This window comes from Oncorhynchus nerka, linkage group LG22 (genome assembly GCF_034236695.1).
Source record: "Oncorhynchus nerka isolate Pitt River linkage group LG22, Oner_Uvic_2.0, whole genome shotgun sequence".
Lineage (NCBI taxonomy): Eukaryota > Metazoa > Chordata > Actinopteri > Salmoniformes > Salmonidae > Oncorhynchus > Oncorhynchus nerka.
The window spans coordinates 45907753-45933362 of NC_088417.1; the positions used below are offsets into that span (position 1 = coordinate 45907753).

At 43.2% G+C, this 25610-nt stretch overlaps 1 protein-coding gene across 1 annotated transcript; it reads right to left on the reverse strand.

The window, feature by feature from the left end:
• Nucleotides 1–314: 314 nt before the first annotated feature.
• LOC115105255 (heat shock 70 kDa protein 4-like) lies at nt 315–23155 on the reverse strand. The gene is made up of 19 exons (XM_029627046.2): nt 22785–23155; nt 6197–6254; nt 5966–6106; nt 5718–5840; nt 5405–5504; nt 5183–5316; nt 4865–5109; nt 4605–4681; nt 4330–4481; nt 3989–4095; nt 3749–3882; nt 3425–3606; nt 3026–3118; nt 2475–2618; nt 2086–2211; nt 1894–2001; nt 1690–1809; nt 1401–1562; nt 315–1239 (listed from the first exon to the last, which is right to left on the reverse strand). Exons 1-19 carry the CDS (start codon nt 22889–22891, stop codon nt 1030–1032), a joined length of 2523 nt encoding a protein of 840 aa, XP_029482906.1. The 5' UTR covers nt 22892–23155; the 3' UTR covers nt 315–1029.
• Nucleotides 23156–25610: the final 2455 nt, after the last annotated feature.

The following is a 25610-nucleotide window of genomic DNA, read 5'->3' on the forward strand; positions in this document are numbered from 1 at the left end:
TGACGTCACTTGCTCTGAGACCTTGAAGTGAGGTCTCACTCTCTCTGCACACCTTAGGAGGTTTTGTTTATGGAGGGTTGGTCAAAAAATTATGCATTGTTCATCAAAACCTCCACAGACCTTAAAATGATTTAATCTTTCATACAATGTGATTATGAAAGTATACCATCTAAACATTGTGTTGTTATACAACCTTTGCATGACAGTAGACCAGAAAATTGTATGGAGTTTTTTCCCTCTTGCTGAATTCAAGGTCAAAATCAACACGCTCCGCATTGCATTTTCAAATAACCTTTCAGCGATCTTTCACATAATTCTCAGACACCAACATGTATTTATTTTGCTTTTGGTTAGTGGTAACAGCACCAAACTGGTCTTCCCCACACATCCACACTGTTGTAGAATAGAAAAACAAAAAAAGTCTATACCAGAGAACAACTCACAGACCATTGCTTTTAAAGAGACAGCCTTACATTAAAATACTGCATGACAGTAACTCAAATCTAATTGAATATAGTGGACAGATAATTGGTGCCTCTATAATACCCATCTCTGAATTACATTAACCTTTATTCCATCCAATCTCTCCCCAGCAGGGTGTCCTATCCATTTATCCAACAGCTGCAAGATTTAAGTGAAACAAATGCACAGTAAGTCATATCCAATGGGGAATAATGTTGATGCTAAGCTTGAACCTCTACCCCCAATCAATAATAGTTAATTTCATCAAACGTCTTTACTACTTTCCTCTGCATACCACCTCTTAATATGACATTCTCAGTGGAAGTGGGCTGAACATTCCTTACAAAATGGCCATTGAAGCGAAACAAAGAAAACAAGTTTCCATCCTGCAGCCTTACAGTATTTTATGTCAAACAGCCTGATCAATACACTATCATTGTATACCAACAGGTAAAGTGTTACATGCCAAGAAGGCAGATTGAGAGTATTTAAAGGAATAGTCCAATTGTGTAATCAAAAGAGGCCATCAGCAAGATGTCAGAGGGGTTAGAGAGGCAGCTGCAGCAGTTAGTCAATGTCCATCTCAGGCAGTTTATTGCCCTCTGCAGATTCAGGAGCCACCGTGCCCCCTGCTGCACCCTTCTCTGGGCTGCCTGGCTGGGCCTCTGTGCCCTCCTGTCCATTTACTGGCCCATTCTGCTCTGCCTTCTCATCCTTGGGGATCTCCACTTTAGGTTTGGGCTTTGACACGATTGGGTTGCAAGCCGAGTCAAGCTCCTACAAAGATGGAGAGAGGATATCATAGTTAGACATCTGGGACATTTTTACATTTGGATGAACATATGTCATATTAGGACCACGAGTTTTCCTTGACCATGTGACCTGACCAGGCAAAACAGTTATTGGAAAGACTATGCAAACCGATTATTAGCACTTACCTTTGTTTTTGCCTGAATCTCTCTGACTTTGACAGCAGGCTCCTGGGTAAGATTGTGTTTGCTCTGCGCGTTCATTTTGCTGTTCATCCAGATCATGGCGTCATTCACCTGCTTATCCACCTTCAACATCTCCAACTCATCCAAATGCTCATACTGCTCCTCCTGGGTGTCAAGACGGGCATAAGGAACATTTCAGTGCTGGGAGACATTGAGATATCATTAGATGTCCAGTAGCTCAAGGTTGATAAAACTATGTGCACAACTATGCAATAATAATCTTATAAATTACCTTTGTTTTGTAAGCTTCTACAATCTTCATGAACTGTTGGATATGCTTTCCAAGTTCATCGAATGCTTTTGGCCTTTCCTCAGCCTCATTGTATCTTTCCCGGATGGGCTGGCCAAGTTTCTGAAGAAGGGACATTCAGTTCAGTCACCTGACACAATCTATCCTATGCTAAAACCAGAGACATGAATTGACCGACAATGTTACCTTTAATTCAGCCAGTTTGTCGATGTACACTTGTTTCTGTTGGTCCTCGCCATCTTCATACAACCAGTTCTCGGTGTCCTCAAGTCTTAACGAAAAGGTGTCTCTGTCCTGCATTTGGAAAACATTAACTTGAATAACTTCACATCATTTGTTTTCAATGCGTGTAAGGTTATATAGTGGCAATATACTCACAGATTCACTGACAAACTTCTCCAACAATCCATGCAGTTTGTCTCTCATATCATAAACGTACTCTTCTACGTTGTTCTTGGCATCGTTCCGCTCCTTCTCCAGCTTGTCCTGCATAATCATCTTACCCTGAGATGGACACATCAAATACATGTTTTTATATTTTTTACTTTCCTTCCCATCACAGCCTTGCTGTAGATAAAGATTGACATGCTCAAGCAAGTCATTAACCTTCAGTTTGAGTCACACAAAAATACTGTACACTAGCCTTACGATTTACAATAAAGTGTCAAGGTTATGCTTGTAAAACTACATACATGTCGATACAGGTTTTCAGCTAATTAAAATTAATTCATGATGGGACAAGTTGCCATGATATCCTACAATATTACCTCATTCTCCACAAACAGATTGACCGTGTCGTTGGTTAGTTGCCAGCGCATGCTGTTTTCTATTGGGAGCTCGACAGTCTTCGTTTTCACTTTCGGTTTCTTTGCTGATGAAGCTTGATTCTTCTCTTTTCCATCCTCTGATGTCTAAGATTTTAAAAAATACACCTTTTAGATAAATGTGCACTGACTGGTCCCATAAATAAGGCTATATCATGGGCTCCCGAGTGCCGCAGCGGTCTAAGGTACTGCATCGCAGTGCTAGAGGTGTCACTACAGACACCCTGGTTCGAATCCAGACTATCACAACCGGCCGTGATTAGGAGTCCCATAGGGCAGCGCACAATTGGCCCAGCGTCGTAAAGGTTTGGCCGTGTAGGCAGTCATTGTAAATATGAATTTGTTCTTAACTGGCTTTCCTAGTTAAATAAAGGTTACATTTAAAATTAAAATCATTAATACATCTAGACAAAAAGCATCCCCTCAGAATGTCAGTGGTAGAAAAAGATGTTATCGCACTGTATAGCAAAGGAAATACGCAGTCCGTTAGCTACCTCCATTTCCTCAGTCTCAGACTTCTTGTCAGCATTGTCTTTCTGTCCATCACCTTGGGCTTTCTGGTCATCTTGGTCAGTCTGCATCTTACTCTGATGAGATGAGAAACATTCGATTAGCCATTAATGTGGAGTTAACACCACCACGAGTTAGCTTGGCATCCCAGTGCACAGATGGCCAGATCACACATCGGAGAAAGTCATCATTGTGAAAGAAAAAACCCCCACAGGGAATAGAAAATGGACACATCTGTCCTGGAACAGATCTAACTTGTTCAGACATGACAGCTGAATTACCTGCCATTTTACTAAATATGTTTGGGCTGATAATTTTCCAATGAACTGGGTGTGGGTAGATTATAGGCTTGTGAAAGCCGCGCCAAAACAAAGCACACAAACCTCGTCTTCCTTCCCCGCAAGGTCTGTCTCCATGGGCTCCTCTCCCTCAGTAGGTTTCAGGACCTCCACTAGAGAGGCACTGGACACACTGAAGACACCGTGGACATTCACCCTAACTTTCACCTTAACCTTTGAGCTTTCACCATTCGCCTGGGGAACCACTTTCTGGACAATGAACTGACCTAAGGAGTTCACGAGTGGATTATTAGACACTGATTAACATGGCCTTAGAGACAACCATTCAAAGTAAATAATTAACTGAATATGTGCAAGCCTATTGCTTATTAGACGGGTCTAGAGTTTCAGGCCTGTTTGTTTGGGTACCTATTGAGGGGTCCGGGTACGGCAGCTCTTTAGGGTTGTTGTAGTAGGCCTCCAAGGAGAAGGGCTCTCTCCGGTAGAACGTCAACACTTTGGAGAAGGGCGCTGCATGGTTCTTTGGGAATACCTCGCAATCACTGACATTGGAGGAGACAAGAAGATTATGCGAGTCACTGCTGATCTGAGTTCAGTGCAATCAGTGTCAAATAAGCTTATGTCAAATGTAAAGAAGAGAGTTCACACCTTAACCCCTCCTCTGCAGCAGAGTTCCACTTCAATGAGATGGGATAGGGCACAACATCAGTGATGGAAAACTCTCTGACTTTGAAGGCGGGGGACAGGATAGCACACTGCGGAGATCAATCACATGCATTATAACACATTTCAGGGGGGCTACATTACTAACTGGTTAACAACTGTATACAGTAGTTCATGACATGTCAACAGTAAGGTTATTTACTGCAAATAGTTTGTGCTAATCAGGTTGACAACTACAGTGATAACAACCAGTTCCGTAAGAGGCTAAAAACAGCATGCCCATTTGCTGAAAAGGTCATTGGGGACAGTGAGTCATGACATGATACCTGCAGTGCACATCCTCTTGCAACAGCCTCGTCTGCATTTAAAGTCATGCTCAGTTCTTTTCCAAAGAATTTGCAAACTCTTTCTTTGACGGCTGGGATCCTGGAGGCACCGCCCACGATTTCCACAGCGTAGAGGTCTTCCTTCTTCAGCTCTGAACAATGCATGGAACACACCACCAGTCAAATTAAACAGCCCACCCAGGTGTTAGCAAGAACATGAACAGGCTGTGCTGAGGGATACTCCTGCTACTATTAGTACTACTACAGTTACTCACTGGCTTGTTCCATGACGTTGCGCAGGGGAGCCTCCACTTTGGCCAGAAGCCCTGCACACATCTCCTCAAAGTGGCCTCTGGAACAACAGTGGTCATTGGATATTAATAGATACCGTACACACATGCAGCTGCTTGCATCATGATGATACACAGGCACCGAATGAAAACACTTCCTGACAATTGGCTTTTCCACTGCAGATGGCCTAAATGTAATAGAGGTACTGTGATGGGTGAGAGGACTTGTATTTTGCTTCACCAACCTGTTAAGTTTCCCAGTGACGTCAATGTCATTCATGAAGCACTCAATGTTGAGTGGCAGATCAGAGGAATTGGCGCTCATCAGCTTCTTGAGCTTCTCACACTCCTGGTAGAGACGAACCAGGGCTCTGGGCTTGGTTTTCACATCCAGCTTGTACTTCTTGCCAAACTCCTCACAGAAATGGTTCACCAACACCTCGTCAAAGTCTTTGCCACCCAATGCTGCGTCAGACGCAGAAGCTAGCATCTGAAAGAGAAAGAACATTAATTCCATGCCTTATTCTATAAAAAAAAAAGTTTTGTACATATAAACAACATACTTTGAGCTTTCCTTTGTTGAAGGCACAGATGGAGACCTGATAACCAGAATGGCCCAAATCTACAAACACCACATTTCTTGGCTTTTCCTCGGGGGCAGGGAGATCTTGTTTATAGATCCCATATGCCAGTGTAACTGGAAGAATCAAAGAGACAGAAAAATGTGTTCAGACCAAGATTACATGAGTTAACATTGCTCAGTGTTGGCATGGTAATGGCATTACCTGCAGTGGTCTCATTCATAAGTCGTAGGCAGTTGAGTCCAGCAATCTGAGCAGCATCTATAACGGACCTCCTCTCTGCGTCAGTGTAGAAGCTGGGGACCTGGAACACATTTAGGAAAAATTATGACCCTTAACAAAAACATCATCCTTGACTGCTTATACTGTGTGATAAAACATTTACTCTTTAGAAAATATATGGAGTTACAATAGGGCATAGGCGTCGCTGTATTAATGACATTTTGCTAACCAAAAAAATACTGCTCTGTATCTTTACATCTCTGGGCCTTGTCTAAGTAGAAGTAAAACGGCTTACAGAGATAACACAATCAGCCACAGGTTTCTTCATTGCGGTCTCAGCAGTCTCCTTCAGTTTGGTCAGCAGCATGGCAGTGACTTGTTCAATGCTGAAGACTTTCTCCTCCTCCATGTACATCACCTAGTAAAAAGTATAGTAATGAAGTACAAATGTCTTGAAGATTGAATATCTCAACTGTTCAGCCTCTACCACCATGATGGATCAAGTGCTAAATCAGAAAGTATACTTCACTTTTGATCATTTACCTTGATCCCGGTCGACCCAGAAGGCAACTGGGCCAGGTCGTAAACCAGGCTAGATTTTGCTGACTGGACATAGGGGTCTGAAAATGCCCTGCCATGGAATCGCTTGAACCCTTGAACAGTGTTCTTACAATTTGTTACAACCTTTCAAAAACAAAACAACAAATACCATGATCAAATAACACTACTTTACTTTAACAACTGAATTGTATTAGCGATAAGGGTTAAGCTTACCTGGCCTTTGGCTGCCGCTCCTATTGAACGATTACGTGGTCCAAAGGACACACATGCTCTGAAAAGAAAGTGAAGATGTTATTGATAACAGATCCTTCCCTGCGTGCATGGTGCTCAAATTGTTTACCCTACATGCTTAACTGCCACAACAGACAAAACTTGCAATGCCAAAATGTAGGCTACATTCCAAAGAGCCCTTTAGTCCAAACTCTTCTGTCATCACTGCTAAACACAGATGTCAATGGCAAAAGCTCACACTACTATTACTGTCAACACAAGTGTGCAGTTGTTGGTGATGTCAGCGAGAGGTTAATGCACCAAAATGTAGACAACCCAATTGCATGCTGATGTCACTACACCCGTATAGTTAAGCTGACAAGCAAAGTATAGTAAATCTTACAATGCAGTAATGTATAACGAAACCTCATTATTAATAAAAGGCTCACAATAATTATCTTACACAGTTAGTTGCTACCCTGATTAAACTTAATCTCAGACCGATTTAAATCTCAGACCGAGGTGAGGTGCAGAGATGACAAGAATTTCGAGACTGCCTGCCGAAGGTGATTACTAATTAGGGTGGCAGGTAGCCTAGTGGCTAGTGCATTGGGCCAGAAACAAAAAGGTTGTTGGTTCAAATACTCAAACCGACAAAGTGAAAAATCTGGTAGTGTGCCCTTGAGCAATGGCTGACCATGTACAGCAGGGCTGCCCAACCTTCTTCTTGGAGATCTACTGCCCTGTAAGCATTCAGTCCAAACCTAATTTAGCATCTCTGATTCAGCTAGTTAAGGTCTTGTTGAGCAGCTAATCATAGAATCAGGTGTGTTAAATTAAGGTTGAACTGAAAACCCACAGGACTGTAGCGCTCCAGGAAGAGGGTTGGGCAGCCCTGCTGTACAACACCACATTCACTGCACCTATCTGGTGTATGGGTCAATAAAACATCCATTAAATGTTTTCCTAACTAGTGGAAGTATACTGTATATCAGAATCACCACAAGAAGTATGTAAATCAAACATATGGATGTGTGATATAGGGATTAGACAATGTCACTCACTGACATTTATTTTAGCAACCCCACTCTGTAATCATTGACTTAAAGTGGAACTGACAGCATTTTAACTACAATGAACAGAAATATAAATGCAACATGTAAAGTCTTGGTCCAATTTTTCATTAACTGAAAGAAAAGATGCCAGAAAATGTTCCATACATACAAAAAGTACAAATTTGTTTACATTCCTGTTAGAGAGCATTTAAATTTGCCAAGATAATCCAGACACCTGACAGGTGTGGCATATCAAGAAGCTAATTAAACAGCAGGATCAATACACAGGTGCACCTTGTGCTGAGGACAATAAAAGGCCACTAAAATGTGCAGTTTTGTCACACAATAGAAAAGCCACAGATGTATTAAGTTGAGGAAGTGTGCAATTGGCATGCTGACTGCAGGAATGTCCAACAGAGCTGTTGACAGAATGTGATTTTTCTACCATAAGCCGCCTCTGTTGTTTCAGAGAATTTGGCAGTACATCCAACCTGCCTCAACTGTAACCACGCCAGCCTAGGACCGACATATCCTGCTTCTTCACCTGTAGGATCGTCTGAGGAGGGGAATGGGGGTGCTCAGTATTTATGTATGTAATAAATACCTTTTGTGAGAAAAACTCATTCTGCTAAACTGGACCTGGCTCCCAAGGGAGTGGGCCTGGCTCCCAAGGGAGTGGGCCTGGCTCCCAAGGGAGTGGGCCTGGCTCCCAAGGGAGTGGGCCTGGCTCCCAAGGGAGTGGACCTGGCTCCCAAGGGAGTGGACCTGGCTCCCAAGGGAGTGGACCTGGCTCCCAAGGGAGTGGACCTGGCTCCCATGGGAGTGGACCTGGCTCCCATGGGAGTGGACCTGGCTCCCATGGGAGTGGACCTGGCTCCCATGGGAGTGGACCTGGCTCCCAAGGGAGTGGACCTGGCTTCTTTAACTACCAATAAATCTATCAGGTTGTAAATCACAGCTGGGCTGGTACATTGTTTGCTGCCTCCACCCATTCGGATGCATTGTTTCAGTTTCAATTACACAATATTTTAAACAAAAACGGGTGATCATAACTAAGTCTGGGAAGGTCAATACAATCAAACTAGCAAAGGCAATGATCACAAGTCAGTCATAACGTGGCTAATAGGCTAGCACACGTGTCAAACAAGGCCCGCAGGCCGAATACGAAACACAAGCGAGTATAAATAAGTTAACAGTGGAGTCATCTACGCTGAACAAAAATATCAACACAACACAGTGTTGGTCCCATGTTTCATGGGATGAAATTAAAGATAACAAAAATGTGCACACAACACAATGCCACCGATGTCTCAAGTTGAGGGAGCGTACAATTGGCATACTGACTGCAGAAATGTCAACCAGAGCTGTTGCCAGAGAATTTAATGTTAATTTCTTTACCATAAACCAAACCCAATGTCATTTTAGAGAATTTGGCAGTACGTCCAACTGGCCTCACAACTGCAGAGAACACATATGGTGTCGTGTGGGCGAGCAGTTTGCTGATGTCAACGTTGTGAACCGAGTGCCCCATAATGGCATGGCGGTGGGGCTATGGTATGGGCAGGCATAAGCTACAGACAATGAACACAATAGCATTTTATCAATGGCAACCTGAATGCACAGAGATACCATGATGAGATCCTGAGGCCCATTGGCGTGTCATTCATCCACCGCTATCACGTTTCAGCATGGTAATGCACGGCTCCATGTCGCAAGGATCTGTACACAATTCCTGGAAGCTGAAAATGCCCCAGTTTTTCCATGGCCTGCATACTCAGACATGTCACCCATTGATCATTTTTGGGATGCTCTGGATCAACGTGTACAACAGCGTGTTCCAGTTCCCATCAATATCTCAAAGTAAGCATTTCACTGTAAGGTCCCACCTGTTGTATTCAGCGCATGTGCCAAATAAAAAAATATATTTTAATATCCTGCAACTTTGGACAGCCATTGAAGAAGAGTGGGACAACATTCCACAGGCCACAATCAACAGCCTGATCCACTATGTGAATGCGATGTGTCACGCTGTATGTGGTAAATGGTGGTCACAACAGATACTGACTGGTTCTTATTCACACTCTTAATAAATTATGGCCTACTGAATATATTTAAATTGACTGATTTCCTTATATGAACTAACTCAATTGTGGTTGGTTCAGTATACTTGATTTAATTACAGCCTATTGCGCTTGCGTCTGTAAATTCAACTTCAATTGTGCTGCTTTCGTGTGTCCTGTTTACAGCGCGCAGAGGGAAAGTGTACAAACGTGCCACAGTCCTAGCTAGGATACTAAAATATTGCAGTCTAGCGTCAGTTAAATCTTGACAATGAATAACCAAAAAACAAATCCTGCAATAAAACACCATGCAAAGAAGAAATATGTAGGCCTATTACAACAACAGTTGAGCAGTAGCCTATGCTGCCGACTCAACTACAAGACATTGAGTGCACCATACAGAAATGCTGAATTCCACCACCCTGGTGATCCATGTAGTGTAAAAAAAATGAAAAACATGTTAAGTTTAAATGTTACAACAACCTATAGCTACGTTTTTTGTTACTGGAGTTATTAAATCATTTTTTATTAAGGTCGCAGTATATTATGCACATCAGAAAGCATAGCAGCAAAGGCTGGACAAATGTATATTTTGTTCAAATTCGGGATGCACGATATATCGATGGACATATCGGAATCGGACGATATTAGCCAAAAATGCCAACATCGGTATCGGTATAGTTAAACGGCGATGTTAAAAACAGATGTCAAAGATACCGTGCATACCTATATAATGTAGGTACATGATGTAATAATAATTTGAAATAATAATTTGTGGGTTGCCTTCTGAATAAAAGTATGTAATCGAGAGTGATGCAAATGAATACAAATAGTAGAATTATGCCATACTTTAATTTTGAAGGCTAACTGCAAAGTCCACTATTGTGGCTAATCCTTATTGTGGCTAGCGTCACATAGATATATTTTTATTTAACCTTTATTTAACCAGGCAAGTCAGTTAAGAACAAATTCTTATTTTCAATGACAGCCTGGGAACAGTGGGTTAACTGCCTGTTCAGGGGCAGAACGACAGATATGTACCTTGTCAGCTCGGGGGTTTGAACTCGCAACTTTCCGGTTACTAGTCCAACGCTCTAACCACTAGGCTACCCTGGTCTGACCACCATTAATCAAATAAGAACAGTCTTGTAAATTAGGGTTATTTTAGATGACAGTTAGCTATGTAGTTAGCTAGCTAACTATAGCTACTGAAACAGATTATGTTGTGTAATTCGACAAGTCAAACAGTTATTGACGTGCATCTTTTTTCACGTCTTATCCAAGATGGCGTAGCAATCAGACGTCTTTGTCCTTTGTCTTGTCCCATGTGTATATCTTTTTATATATTTTTCTTTGCATATCTTTTAAAAATATTTTTCTAAACCTCAACTTCAAAATACTCTCCTGCAACCCGGCTCACACAATGTGGTGTGGATCTGTTTTTTCTAAAGTTTTTAAAATTTACTTCGGAACTGGAAACACCCAACAGAAGCTAGCCAGCTCACTAGCTACTAGCTAGTAGTCAGATAACCACTGCTAGAGGTCATCAGCTAACCTTTAGCTCGGAAAGCTCTCGCCAGTTTGTAGAACGCGACTCAAACCAGAGCATACCGGACCAATTTTCTCTCCATATCCCCCTGATTCCTACCGCAAGCTCGGAACCGTTTCACCTGGATCATCGCAGCTAGCTAGCTGATATATGAGTGACTACTCCTGGCTAACGTCTGTCCCAAAGCAAGCATCAATTAGCCTGGAGCTAGCCCTTGCTAGGCCCATTCTCCTCCCAGCTAGCTGAAGAGGCCTATCAGCCACTCCTGGTACAGGAAACGGAACCCCACCGATCCTACATGACTGGACCATGACGTAATCTGGCCGAGGGGGTACTCAACTGGCCCCTACATCGCGACGTCCCCTGAACGCCAATCTGCTAGCTGCGGCCCGCTAGCTGTCAGCCGCGGCCTGCTAGCTGTCTAGAGAATATTGGACTGTTAGCTGAATAGATCCATCAGTCAATTTCTTGGGCCACTATACCTATTTTGCCAATTGGACTTGGACCCCTCTGCTACTCGGAACCCTACTAATTCCATCATGATTGGTCTATCGACGTCACCGCATGCGGAGGCTAAAACAGACTTCCTCCGTTGAGACGTCCCTCTAAGGCCCTTCTGCTAGCTGTCTGGTTCGCCGTGTCTCCAGCCAGCCCAACCACTCACTCACTGGACCCCTATGATCACCCGGCTACGCATGTCTTTCCCTAATATCAATATGCCTTGTCCATTACTGTCCTGATTAGTGATTATCTTATTTCACCGTAGAGCCTCTAGCCCTGCTCAATATGCCTTAACCAACCATTTAGTTCCACCTCCCACATGGCACCTGGTTTAAACGTCTCTAGAGACAATATCGCTCTCATCATTGCTCAATGCCTAGGTTCACCTCCAATGTACTCACATCCTACCATACCTTTGTCTGTACATTATGCCTTGAATCTATTTTTTGGCACCCATAAACCTGCTCCTTTTACTCTCTGTCCCGGGCATACTAGACGACCAATTCTGATAGCATTTAGCCGTACCCTTATCCTACTCCTCCTCTGGTTAAACCAGGCCCTGCAGTGCCTAGCTCCACTCCTACTCCCCAGGTGCTCTCATTTGTTGACTTCTGTAACCGTAAAAGCCTTGGTTTCATGCATGTTAACATTAGAAGGCTCCTCCCTAAATTTGTTTTATTCACTGCTTTAGCACACTCTGCCAACCCGGATGTCCTAGCCTTGTCTGAATCCTGGCTCAGGAAGACCACCAAAACCCCTGAAATTTCCATCCCTAACTATAACATTTTCAGATAAGAGAGAACTGCCAAAGGGGGCGGTGTTGCAATCTACTGCAGAGATAGCCTGCAGAGTTCTGTCTTATACTATCCAGGTCTGTAGACAAACAATTCAAGCTTCTACTTTTAAAAATCCACCTTTCCAGAAACAAGTCTCTCACCATTGCCGCTTGCTATAGACCACTCTCTAACCCCCAGCTGTGCCCTTCATATGTGAATTGATTTCCCCCCCATCGATCTTCAGAGCTCGTGCTGCTAGGTGACCTAAACTGGGACATGCCATCCTACAATCTAATCTTGATGCCCTCAATCTCACACAAATGCTCAATGAACCTACCAGGTACAACCCCAAATCCGTAAAACACGGCCACCCTCATTGATATGATCCTACCCTCCAAATACACCTCTGCTGTTTTCAACCAAGATCTCAGCGATCACTGCCTCATTACCTGCATCCGTAATGGGTCTGTGGTCAAACGGCCACCCCTCATCACTGTCAAACGCTCCCCAAAACACTTCAGCGAGCAGGCCTTTCTAATTGACCTGGCCCGGGTATCCTGGAAGGATATTGACCTGGTTATTCTTCAAGTGTTTTCCTCACCATCTTAAATACGTATTCCCCATTCAAAAATGTTTGAACCAGGAACAGATATAGCCCTTGGTTCTCTCCAGACCTGACTGACCTTAACCAGCAAAAAAACATCCTGTGGCATTCTGCATTAGCATCAAATAGCCCCCGTGATATGCAGCTTTTCAGGGAAGTTAGGAACCAATATACACAGGCAGTTAGGAAAGTTAAGGCTAGCTTTTTCAAGCAGAAATTTACATCCTGTAGCACAAACTCAAAATAATTCTGGGAAACTGTAAAGTCCATGGAGAATAAGAGCACATCCTACCAGCTGCCCACTGCACTGAGGCTAGGAAACACGGTCACCACCGATAAATCCACCATAATTGACAATTTCAATAAGCATTTTTACGGCTGGCCATGCTTTCCACCTGGCTACCCATGCCCCGGTCAACAGCCCTCCACCCCCCACAGCAACTCGCCCAAGCCTCCCCACTTCTCATTCACCCAAATCCAGATAGCTGATGTTCTGTAAAAGCTGCAAAATCTGGACCCCAACAAATCAGCCAGGCTAGACAATCTGGACAATTAGTAGCCTGTTCAACCTCTTTCGTATCGTCTGAGATTCCCAAAGATTGGAAAGCTGCCGCGGTCATCCCCCTCTTCAAAGGGAGAGACGTTCTACACCCAAACTGCTACAGACCTATATCTATCCTACCCTGCCTTTCTAAGGTCTTCAAAAGCCAAATTAACAAACAGATTACTGACCACTTCGAATCCCACCGTACCTTCTCCGCTATGCAATCTGGTTTCAGAGCTGGTCATGGGTGCACCTCAAGCCACGCTCAAGGTCTTAACTTCTCTAGGGTAGGGTGCAGCATTCGGAATTTTGGATGAAAAGTATGCCCAAATTAAACGGCCTGCTACTCGGGGCCCAGAAGATATGATATGCATATAACTGGTAGAATTTGGATAGAAAACACTAAAGTTTCCAAAACTGTTAAAATAGTGTCTGTGAGTATAACATATCTGATTTGGCAGGCGAAAACCTGAGAAAATCCATTCAGGAAGTAGTTTTTGTTTTTTGTTTTGTAGTTTTCTATTCAATGACTTTACAGTATCAATTGTCTTAGGAACTGCAATTTGAGTCCTACGCCTTCCACTAGATGTCAACAGTCTTTAGAAATTGTTTCAAGCTTGTATTCTGATAAATGAGGGAGTAAGACCAGTCTGAATGAGTGGACCCTGCCGTGTCACAGAGCTTTTTCATGCGCAATCCCGAGAGAGTGCCTTTCTTGTTTACCTTTTATATTGACAAAGTTATTGTCCAGTTGAAATATTTTAGATCAAGCGCTCCCTAAAACACTTCTGCGAGCAGGCCTTTCTAATCGACCTGGCCCGGGTATCCTGAAAGGACATTGACCTCATCCCGTCAGTTGAGGATGCCTGGTCATTCTTTAAGAGTAACTTCCTCACCATATTAGATAAGCATGCTCCGTTCAAAAAATGCAGAACTAAGAACAGATACAGCCCTTGGTTCACTCCAGACCTGACTGCCCTCGACCAGCACAAAAAACATTCTGTGGCGGACTGCAATAGCATCGAACAGTCCCCGCGATATGCAACTGTTCAGGGAAGTCAGGAACCAATACACGCAGTCAGCCAGGAAAGCTAAGGCCAGCTTCTTCAGGCAGAAGTTTGCATCCTGTAGCTCCAACTCCAAACAGTTCTGGGACACTGAAGTCCATGGAGAACAAGAGCACCTCCTCCCAGCTGCCCACTGCACTGAGGCTAGGGAACACGGTCACCACCGACAAATCCATGATTATCGAAAACTTCAACAAGCATTTCTCAACGGCTGGCCATGCCTTCCGCCTGGCTACTCCTACCTCGGCCAACAGCTCCGGCCCCCCCGCAGCTCCTCGCCCAAGCCTCTCCAGGTTCTCCTTTACCCAAATCCAGATAGCAGATGTTCTGAAAGAGCTGCAAAACCTGGACCCGTATAAATCAGCTTGGGCTTGACAATCTGGACCCTCTATTTCTGAAACTATCCGCCGCCATTGTCGCAACCCCTATTACCAGCCTGTTCAACCTCTCTTTCATATCGTCTGAGATCCCCAAGGATTGGAAAGCTGCCGCAGTCATCCCCCTCTTCAAAGGGGGAGACACCCTGGATCCAAACTGTTACAGACCTATATCCATTCTGCCCTGCCTATCTAAGGTCTTCGAAAGCCAAGTCAACAAACAGGTCACTGACCATCTCGAATCCCACCGTACCTTCTCCGCTATGCAATCTGGTTTCCGAGCCGGTCACGGGTGCACCTCAGCCACACTCAAGGTACTAAATGACATCATAACCGCCATCGATAAAAGACAGTACTGTGCAGCCGTCTTCATCGACCTTGCCAAGGCTTTCGACTCTGTCAATCACCATATTCTTATCGGCAGACTCAGTAGCCTCGGCTTTTCGGATGACTGCCTTGCCTGGTTCACCAATTACTTTGCAGACAGAGTTCAGTGTGTCAAATCGGAGGGCATGTTGTCCGGTCCTCTGGCAGTCTCTATGGGGGTGCCACAGGGTTCAATTCTCGGGCCGACTCTTTTCTCTGTGTATATCAATGATGTTGCTCTTGCTGCGGGCGATTCCCTGATCCACCTCTACGCAGACGACACCATTCTATACACTTTCGGCCCGTCATTGGACACTGTGCTATCTAACCTCCAATCGAGCTTCAATGCCATACAACACTCCTTCCGTGGCCTCCAACTGCTCTTAAACGCTAGTAAAACCAAATGCATGCTTTTCAACCGATCGCTGCATGCACCCGCTTGCCCGACTAGCATCACCACACTGGATGGTTCCGACCTTGAATATGTGGACACCTATAAGTACCTAGGTGTCTGGCTAGACTGCAAACTCTCCTTCCAGACCCATATCAAACATCTCCAATCGAAAATCAAATCAAGAGTTGGCTTTCTATTCCGCAACAAAGCCTCCTTCACTCACGCTGCCAAGCTTACCCTAGTAAAACTGACTATCCTACCGATCCTCGACTTCGGCGATGTCATCTACAAAATGGCTTCCAACACTCTTCTCAGCAAACTGGATGCAGTTTATCACAGTGCCATCCGTTTTGTCACTAAAGCACCTTATACTACCCACCACTGCGACTTGTATGCTCTAGTCGGCTGGCCCTCGCTACATATTCGTCGCCAGACCCACTGGCTCCAGGTCATCTACAAGGCCATGCTAGGCAAAGCTCCGCCTTATCTCAGCTCACTGGTCACGATGGCAACACCCATCCGTAGCACGCGCTCCAGCAGGTGTATCTCATTGAGCATCCCCAAAGCCAACACCTCATTCGGCCGCCTTTCGTTCCAGTACTCTGCTGCCTGTGACTGGAACGAATTGCAAAATCGCTGAAGTTGGAGACTTTTATCTCCTCACCAACTTCAAACATCAGCTATCTGAGCAGCTAACCGATCGCTGCAGCTGTACATAATCTATTGGTAAATAGCACACCCATTTTCACCTACCTCATCCCCACAGTTTTTATTTATTTACTTTTCTGCTCTTTTGCACACAAATATCTCTACCTGTACATGATCATCTGATCATTTATCACTCCAGTGTTAATCTGCAATATTGTAATTATTCGCCTACCTCCTCATGCCTTTTGCACACATTGTATATAGACTCCCCTTTTTTTCTCTACCGTGTTATTGACTTGTTAATTGTTTACTCCATGTGTAACTCTGTGTTGTCTGTTCACTCTGCTATGCTTTATCTTGGCCAGGTCGCAGTTGCAAATGAGAACCTGTTCTCAACTAGCCTACCTGGTTAAATAAAGGTGAAATAAATTTAAAAAAAAAAAAATTAGGCTAAAAACAACCTGAGGATGGAATATAAACATCGTTTGACATGTTTCTATGAACTTTCCAGATACAATTTGTATTTTTTGTCTGCCTGTTTGACTGCGTTTGAGCCTGTGGATTGCTGAATAAAACGCGAACAAAACTGAGGTTTTTGGATATAAAGAGACTTTACCGAAAAAATTGAACATCTATTAAGTAAATGAATGTCTTCTGAGTGGCACTATGAAGATCAAAGGTAAGGGATACATTTTCTCTATTTCTGACTTGTGTAACTCTTCTACTTGGCTGGTTACTGTTTGTAATGATTTGTATGCTGGGCTATGTTCTCAAATAATCATAAGGTATGCTTTCGCCGTAAAGCATTTTTTAAATCTGACACAGTGGTTGGATACATAAGAAGTTTATCTTTAAACCTATGTTAAATATGTATTGTTTTCTGAATTTTTATAATGAGTATTTCTGTATTTGAATTTGGCTCTCTGCAATTTCACTGGATGTTGGCTAGGTGGGACGCTAGCCCTAGAGAGGTTAAGCGATACCATAACCGCCATCGATAAGAGACAATACTGTGCAGCCGTATTCATTGACCTGGCCAAGGCTTTCGACTGTCAATCACCACATTCTTATCGGCAGACTCAACAGCCTTGGTTTCTCAAATGACTGCATCGCCTGGTTCACTGACTACTTCTCTGATAGAGTTCAGTGTGTCAAATCGGATGGCCTGTTGTCCCGACCTCTGGCAGTCTCTATGGGGGTGCCACAGGGTTCAATTCTCAGGCCGACTCTCTTCTCTGTATACATCAATGATGTCGCTCTTGTTGCTGGTGATTCTCTGATCCACCTCTACGCAGACACCATTCTGTATACTTCTGTCCCTTCTTTGGACAGTTAACTAACCTCCAGACGAGCTTCAATGCCATACAACTCTCCTTCCATGGCCTCCAACTGCTCTTAAATGCAAGTAAAAATCTATGCATGCTCTTCAACCGATCACTGCCCGCACATGCCAGCCCGTCCAGCATCACTACTCTGGACGGTTCTGACCGAGTGTATGTGGACAACTACAAATACCTAGGTGTCTGGCTAGACTGTAAACTCTCCTTCCAGACTCACATTAAGCATCTCCAATCCAAAATTAAATCTAGAATTGGCTCCCTATTTCACAACAAAGCATTGTTCACTCATGCTGCCAAACATACCCTCATAAAACTGACCATCCTATCGATCCTCGACTTCGGCAATGTCATTTACAAAATAGCCTCCAACACTCTACTCAACAAATTGGATGCAGTCCATCACAGTGCCAACCGTTTTGTCACCAAAGCCCCATATACTACCCACCACTGCGACCTGTACGCTCTCGTTGGCTGGCCCTCGCTTCATACTCGTTGCCAAACCCACTGTCTCCAGGTCATCTACAAGTCTCTGCTAGGTAAAGCCCCGCCTTATCTCAGCTCACTGGTCACTATAGCAGCACCCACCCGCAGCATGCGAACCAGCAGGTATATCTCACTGGTCACCCTCAAAGCCAATTCTTCCTTTGGCCGCCTCTCCTTCCAGTTCTCTGCTGCTAATGACTGGAAAGAACTGCAAAAATCACTGAAGCTGGAGACTCATATCTCCCTCACTAGCTTTAAGCACCAGCTGTCAGAGCTGCTTACAGTAGAGGTCGACCGATTAATCGGAATGGCTGATTAACAAGGGCCGATTTCAAGTTGTCATAACAATAGGAAATCTGTCATTTTGGATGCCTATTTTTAGTTTTTTTTTACACCTTTATTTAATCTTTATTTAACTGGGCAAGTCAGTTAAGAACACATTCTTATTTTCAATGACGGCCTAGGAATAGTGGGTTAACTGCCTCGTTCAGGGGCAGAACGACAGATTTTTACCTAGTCAGCTCAGGGATTCAATCTTGCAACCTTACGGTTAACTAGTCCAATGCCTCACGAGGAGCCCGCCTGTTATGTGAATGCAGTAAGAAGCCAAGGTAAGTTGCTAGCTAGCATTAAACTTAATCAATCATAATCACTAGTTATAACTACACATGGTTGATGATATTACTAGTTTATCTAGCGTGTCCTGCGTTGCATATAATTGATGCAGTGCGCATTCGCGAAAAAGGACTGTCGTTGTTCCAACGCGTACCTAACCATAAACACCAATGCCTTTCTTAAAATCAATACAAAGTATATATTTTTTAAACCTGCATATTTAGCTAAAATAAATCTAGGTTAGCAGGCAATATTAAGCAGGTGAAATTGTGTCACTTCTCTTGCGTTCATTGCACGCAGTCAGGGTATATGCAACAGTTTGGGCCGCCTGGCTCATTGCGAACTAATTTGCCAGAATTTTACGTAATTATGACATAACATTGAAGGTTGTGCAATGTAACAGGAATATTTAGACTGATGGATGCCACCTGTTAGCTAAATTCGGAACGGTTCAGTCTTGTTTTCGAGATGATAGTTTCCGGATTTGACCATATTAATGACCTAAGGCTTGTATTTCTGTGTGTTATTATATTATAATTAAGTCTATGATTTAATAGAGCAGTCTGACTGAGCGATGGTAGGCACCAGCAGGCTCATAAGCATTCATTCAAACAGCACTTTCGTGCATTTTGCCAGCAGCTCTGCTGTTTGACTTCAAGCCTATCAACTCCCGAGATTAGGCTGGTGTAACGATGTGATGTGAAATTGCTAGCTAGTTAGCGGGGTGCGCGCTAATAGCGTTTCAAACATCACTCGCTCTGAGACTTGGAGTAGTTGTTCCCCTTGCTCTGCATGGGTAACGGTGCTTCGAGGGTGGCTGTTGTCGTTGTGTTCCTGGTTCGAGCCCAGGTAGGAGCGAGGAAAGGTACGGAAGCTATACTGTACACTGGCAATACTAAAGTGCCTATAAGAACATCCAATAGTCAAAGGTTAATGAAACACAAATGGTATAGAGAGAAATAGTCCTATAATAAACACAACCTAAAACTTTTTACCTGGGAATATTGAAAACTCATGTTAAAAGGAACCACCAGCTTTCATATGTTCTCATGCTCTGAGCAAGGAACTTAAATGTTAGCTTTCTTACATGGCACATATTGCACTTTTACTTTCTTCTCCAACACTTTTGTTTTTGCAATATTTAAACCAAATTGAACATGTTTCATTATTTATTTGAGGCTAAATTTATTTTATTTATGTATTATATTAAGTTCAAATAAGTGTTCATTCAGTATTTTTTGTAATTGTCATTATTACAATTTTTAAACAATTATTATTAAAAAAATAAAATGTATTTGTATTTTTAAATAGGCCGATTAATCAGTATTGGCTTTTTTGTCCTCCAATAATCGGTATTGAAAATCATAATCGGTCGACCTCTAGCTTGCAGATCACTGAACCTGTACATAGCCAATCTGTAAATTGCCCATCCAACTCCCTCATCCCATACTGTATTTATCTGTCTTGCTCCTTTGCACCCCAGTATCTCTACCTGCACATTCATCTTCTGCTCATCTACCATTCCAGTGTTTAATTGCTATATTGTAATTACTTCACCACCATGGCCTATTTATTGCCTTACCTCTCTAATCCTACCTCATTTGCACATACTGTATATAGACCTTTTCTACTGTATTATTGACTGTATGTTTGTTTACTCCATGTGTAACTCTGTGTTGTGTGTCGAACAACTGCTTTGCTTTATCTTGGCCAGGTCGCAGTTGCAAATGAGAACTTGTTCTCAACTAGCCTACCTGGTTAAATTATGGTGAAATAAATAAAAATAAACATGTAAAGACCCAAACGGCATTCCATAGAAATCCTGGTTCAGAATGAAACTGAACAAATTAACAACAAAACAGCACAACCAGTAAGTGAAAGAAATAAGTTTTGATGATGTTTTGCAGGTAATGGGGACATACTTAACTGCCAACAAAATAACTTGTTGGTCAGTGTGGTGTGTGAGTAACCTTTAACTAGGCAAGTCAGTCAAATCGAATCGTATAAACAAATGGTGGCCCGGACAACGCTGAGACAATTGTGCGCCGCTCTATGGGACTCCCAACTATGGTCAGATAAGATACCGCCTGGATTCGAACCAGGGGCTGCAGTAACGTCTCTTGCACTGAGATGCAGTGCCTTAGACCGCTGCGTCCGTGTGTGTGTGTTAAATAGTTAACTGTGCTAGAATGCTTAAAAGAATGCAACATTTTTAAATAAATAGGTTATCAGTGTCGTTTTTGTTGGGGGCAAGGAAAATATTGGATATCGGTATCAGCCAAAATTGTCATATCGGTTCATCACTACTTAAAATGTTAAAATGCAATATACAGTATCCTATGTAAATAAATTAACATTATAATGAGCCATATTTTTTCGAATAAAACAATGGTCACTTTGGGTCCCAGTTGATTTTTTTTTTGTAAAAACAAATTTGCTGTTACCCCCCTAATAAAGCCTGTGCACTGATTGAGTTTGACACCCCTGGGTTAACGTATCTATTTATGTAGCTAGCTATTTATTGAACAACCTAAAAACACAGAATCTAATGTTAGGTAGCTAGCTGATGGGAGGATGTCATGTCATTGGAGTAGTGGGTGAGGGAGTGACTTTTCCCCCTCATATCGTTGTTTGGTTGCAACAGCTAGAGATACAGGTGTCATTTTGTTAGCTAGCAAGATATGTAAATTCCTTTGCTTAGCTATGTTGAACTTGAACAATTGATCTACAGTTAGCATCTCTCAGTTGATCTTATGCATTTGGCATCAATTAAATGGGTGGGCAGACAGGCAAGTTGGGACAAGCATGCATGGGCAGGCAAGCTGCAGAAGGACGAGCAGGCTACTATTCCCCATTATTTATCAGGGCTATGTTGAGGTCCAACTAGTTGAAAAAGTTTGAGAGGGTTTATCGAACGTTTCCTCGTTAAATTTGAAATAATCTCGCTCTTGCTGGCATTAGTTGTTGATCTTGTTTACATGCATAGGCAACTAACACTAACCCTACTCAATAGGACTGAAGTACTCAAATGTAGGACTCCCCCCATGGTATTTACATATTTGCAGGAATCCATTCAGGTGTATTTTGAGGCAAATTCGTTCTAATGCTCTAAAGTCGCACTGTTACTAAACACACAGTCCAGTTCAAAGTCAATGATGGCAGGCTGGTGTGGCAAATGGATTATTTGCATATAGGCCTACTGCAGCTCTGATTGGCTATGGTGCACTGGTCTGCATAACATTTTTTTTGTGGTTTTATTTGGTGCAGTGTCTATTAGTTGTCAAAAACGCATGGCTGCTTTCTCACTACATGTCCATATATATATATATATATCTCATTCACAAACATTCGAAAATGTAAAAACATAAAATAATTTAAAAGTCAATCTTCCTGGGGGTACATTTGAACAGATTTTAATATGATTTAATGTAGCTAAAACAGCTGTAAATTAAAAATGTTGCCAGTGGTGCCATAAACGAATATGGAAAGGATAAGAATATATTTTTTACTACATTTGGGATCATTACATCTCATTACTTTGCGACATAGCTTTACGCTCTGCAAAATTGCTAGAATATTCCTACCGGCGATTAACGGACGTCATCATACATAGCAAGCAAGCTACTACAGTAAGCAGTTTCCACTAGTTACCCCAGCTACAAAGTAAAAATGGCTATATCGTAAACATTATTGAAAACAAACATTTTATTTTTGGTCTTCATATAATGTTAGGCATAAGGTTAGCAGTGTGGTTACGGTTAGTATTAAGGTTACATTTAAAAATCAGATTTCGTTAGAGAATTTGTAGAAATGGGCGGGGTTTGTTACTTTATGGCTGTGTTAACTAAACGCAGTAAGTGGTGAGCTAGCTAACTGGCTAGTTAGCTATGATAGTAGGCACCCGCCTTATGATAACTTACTGCTAGTCAGCAACCATTATCTAGTTAAATACAAATGTGAAATAAGACCATCTGATAATAACGATCATTACAATTACCGACAAAACGAGATGAATAACGCTATCCAGCGGAATTCGCGTGCAGTAGCTAGGAACGTTACTCTGCACACACACACACACAACTGTTAGCCAAATGGCTAACTAACGTTAGTTGTCAAGGCCGCAGAAACTGGCCACTCACAAACCAAATGTATTTGTTTCAAGTGGATGGCAAATCTCGACTAGTGAAACGAATTTTAAAATGTTCTACTTACGGTGTACTTCGGTCGCTATATTCGTTAGCCACGGTTTCAATTCCTCCGGCTCGAGCTACAGCAACATAGCAGCTTTGAAAGCCCAGATCAATTCCCACCACTGACATCTTCCACGCTACCTTGCCCGTATTCTACTACTGTATGAAATGGAGACGTAGATAACTCTTCTTTTTTAAACAGAAACGTGTTTGAATTATTTTGAAAGACGCATAAAAGTCAGAGGATAATGTTAAATCAAAAGTGTAAATTCAAATTGAATTCATAATCCACAGCACAATACAGAGTACACTAGTGGTAGTGGTGCACACCGGTAGATGCAAGGTGGTTTTGCGAGTTCACGCGGAATCTTAATGCAATATCGCGAGAATTGAATAGTTCTCGATGGCTCTAGACCTTTCTGTCAAGAGATATTTGGCTCTGAACCTTTCTATTTGAAAGATTTCATTCTGAACCAGGACCTTCTTATTCTATCAACTTTATATGGCGGTTGGCAACCAACTTTAAGGTGCATTACCGCCTCCAGCTGGACTGGGGTGTGGACCAGAGACATTGAAGGTCTCAATCCTACCTGGCTCTTCAACCCCATTACTCCTCAAATCTAACAACAATCGCTCCCTTTCCCTCACTGAAATAAATCAAATCAAATCAAATTGTATTTCTCACATGCGCCGAATACAGCAGGCGTAGATCTTACAGTGAAATGCTTACAAACTTACAATGCAGTTGTAAGAAAAAATAATCGTTAAGTAAAAAATAGATAAATAGAAAATAAAAGTACAAAATAATTAAACAGCAGCAGTAAAATAACAATAACGATATAATAGTGATATAATAGCTATATACAGGGGGTACTGGTGCAGAGTCAATGTGCGGGGGCACCGGTTAGTCAAGGTAATTGAGGTAATATGAACAGGTAGGTAGAGTTAAAGTGACTATGCATAGATAATAAACAGAGAGTAGCAGCAGCGTAGAAGAGGGGTCTGGGTAGCCCTTTGATAAGCTGTTCATGAGTCTTATGGCTTGGGGGTAGAAGCTGTTAAAAAGCCTTTTGGACCTAGACTTGGTGCTCTGGTAGAACATGTTCCACTGTCTCCATCTCCTTCTGACAATGATCACAGTTGGATGTTTCCCCACCAATTTCAATGTACTATTGAGCCTTGTGTGTCCCAGTCTCAGCCTTGTGACTACACTTTCCTCCCTTCTCTCGGCCTGAGGACCTCCCTGCCCCCACCTTTTCCAGGATCTTATACAGGTGTCTTCCCTTTCTCTCCACAACTCTTGCCATTTGTTTTTCACCAATTTCTTATTAACCCCCTGGCTTCTGCTTTACTGATTGACAATTCCATGTCAACATAAGGATGTCTAAGAGCCTGCTTGGCAATGACATCCACATCCTCATTCTCCTCTACTCCCATATGAGCTAGTACCCAGAGGAACATCACACATACCCCATATGTTTCACCCTACAGTAATGGCTAAAAGTTTTGAGAATGACATAAATATTAATTTTCACAAAGTCTGCTGCCTCAGGTTGTATGATGGCAATTTGCATATACTCCAGAATGTTACAAAGAGTGATCAGATGAATTTAATTGAAAAGTCCCTCTTTGCCATGCAAGTGAACTGAATCCCCCAAAAACATTTCCACTGCATTTCAGCCCTGCCACAAAAGGACCAGCTGACATCATGTCAGTGATTCGTTAACACTGGTGTGAGTGTTGACGAGGACAAGGCTGGAGATCACGACGACACACAATTAATCTTCTCCTTTCCCCCTTCTGATGACCAGGTGGCGAATCGCATCTCTGCATGTCTGGCAGACATATCAGTGTGGATGACGGATCACCACCTCAAGCTGAACCTCGGCAAGACGGAGCTGCTCTTCCTCCCGGGGAAGGACTGCCCGTTCCATGATCTCGCCATCACGGTTGACAACTCCACTGTGTCCTCCTCCCAGAGCGCTAAGAACCTTGGCGTGATCCTGGACAACACCCTGTCGTTCTCAACTAACATCAAGGCGGTGGCCCGTTCCTGTAGGTTCATGCTCTACAACATCCGCAGAGTACGACCCTGCCTCACACAGGAAGCGGCGCAGGTCCTAATCCAGGCACTTGTCATCTCCCGTCTGGATTACTGCAACTCGCTGTTGGCTGGGCTCCCTGCCTGTGCCATTAAACCCCTACAACTCATCCAGAACGCCGCAGCCCGTCTGGTGTTCAACCTTCCCAAGTTCTCTCACGTCACCCCGCTCCTCCGCTCTCTCCACTGGCTTCCAGTTGAAGCTCGCATCCGCTACAAGACCATGGTGCTTGCCTACGGAGCTGTGAGGGGAACGGCACCTCAGTATCTCCAGGCTCTGATCAGGCCCTACACCCAAACAAGGGCACTGCGTTCATCCACCTCTGGCCTGCTCGCCTCCCTACCACTGAGGAAGTACAGTTCCCGCGCAGCCCAGTCAAAACTGTTCGCTGCTCTGGCCCCCCAATGGTGGAACAAACTCCCTCACGACGCCAGGACAGCGGAGTCAATCACCACCTTCCGGAGACACCTGAAACCCCACCTCTTTAAGGAATACCTAGGATAGGATAAAGTAATCCTTCTCACCCCCCTTAAAAGATTTAGATGCACTATTGTAAAGTGGCTGCTCCACTGGATGTCATAAGGTGAATGCACCAATTTGTAAGTCGCTCTGGATAAGAGCGTCTGCTAAATGACTTAAATGTTAAATGTTAAAATGTTAACTTCAAGGAGAGCGGTTCAATTGTTGTGAAGAAGGCTTCAGGGTGCCCAAGAAAGTCCAGCAAGCGCCAGGACCGTCTCCTAAAT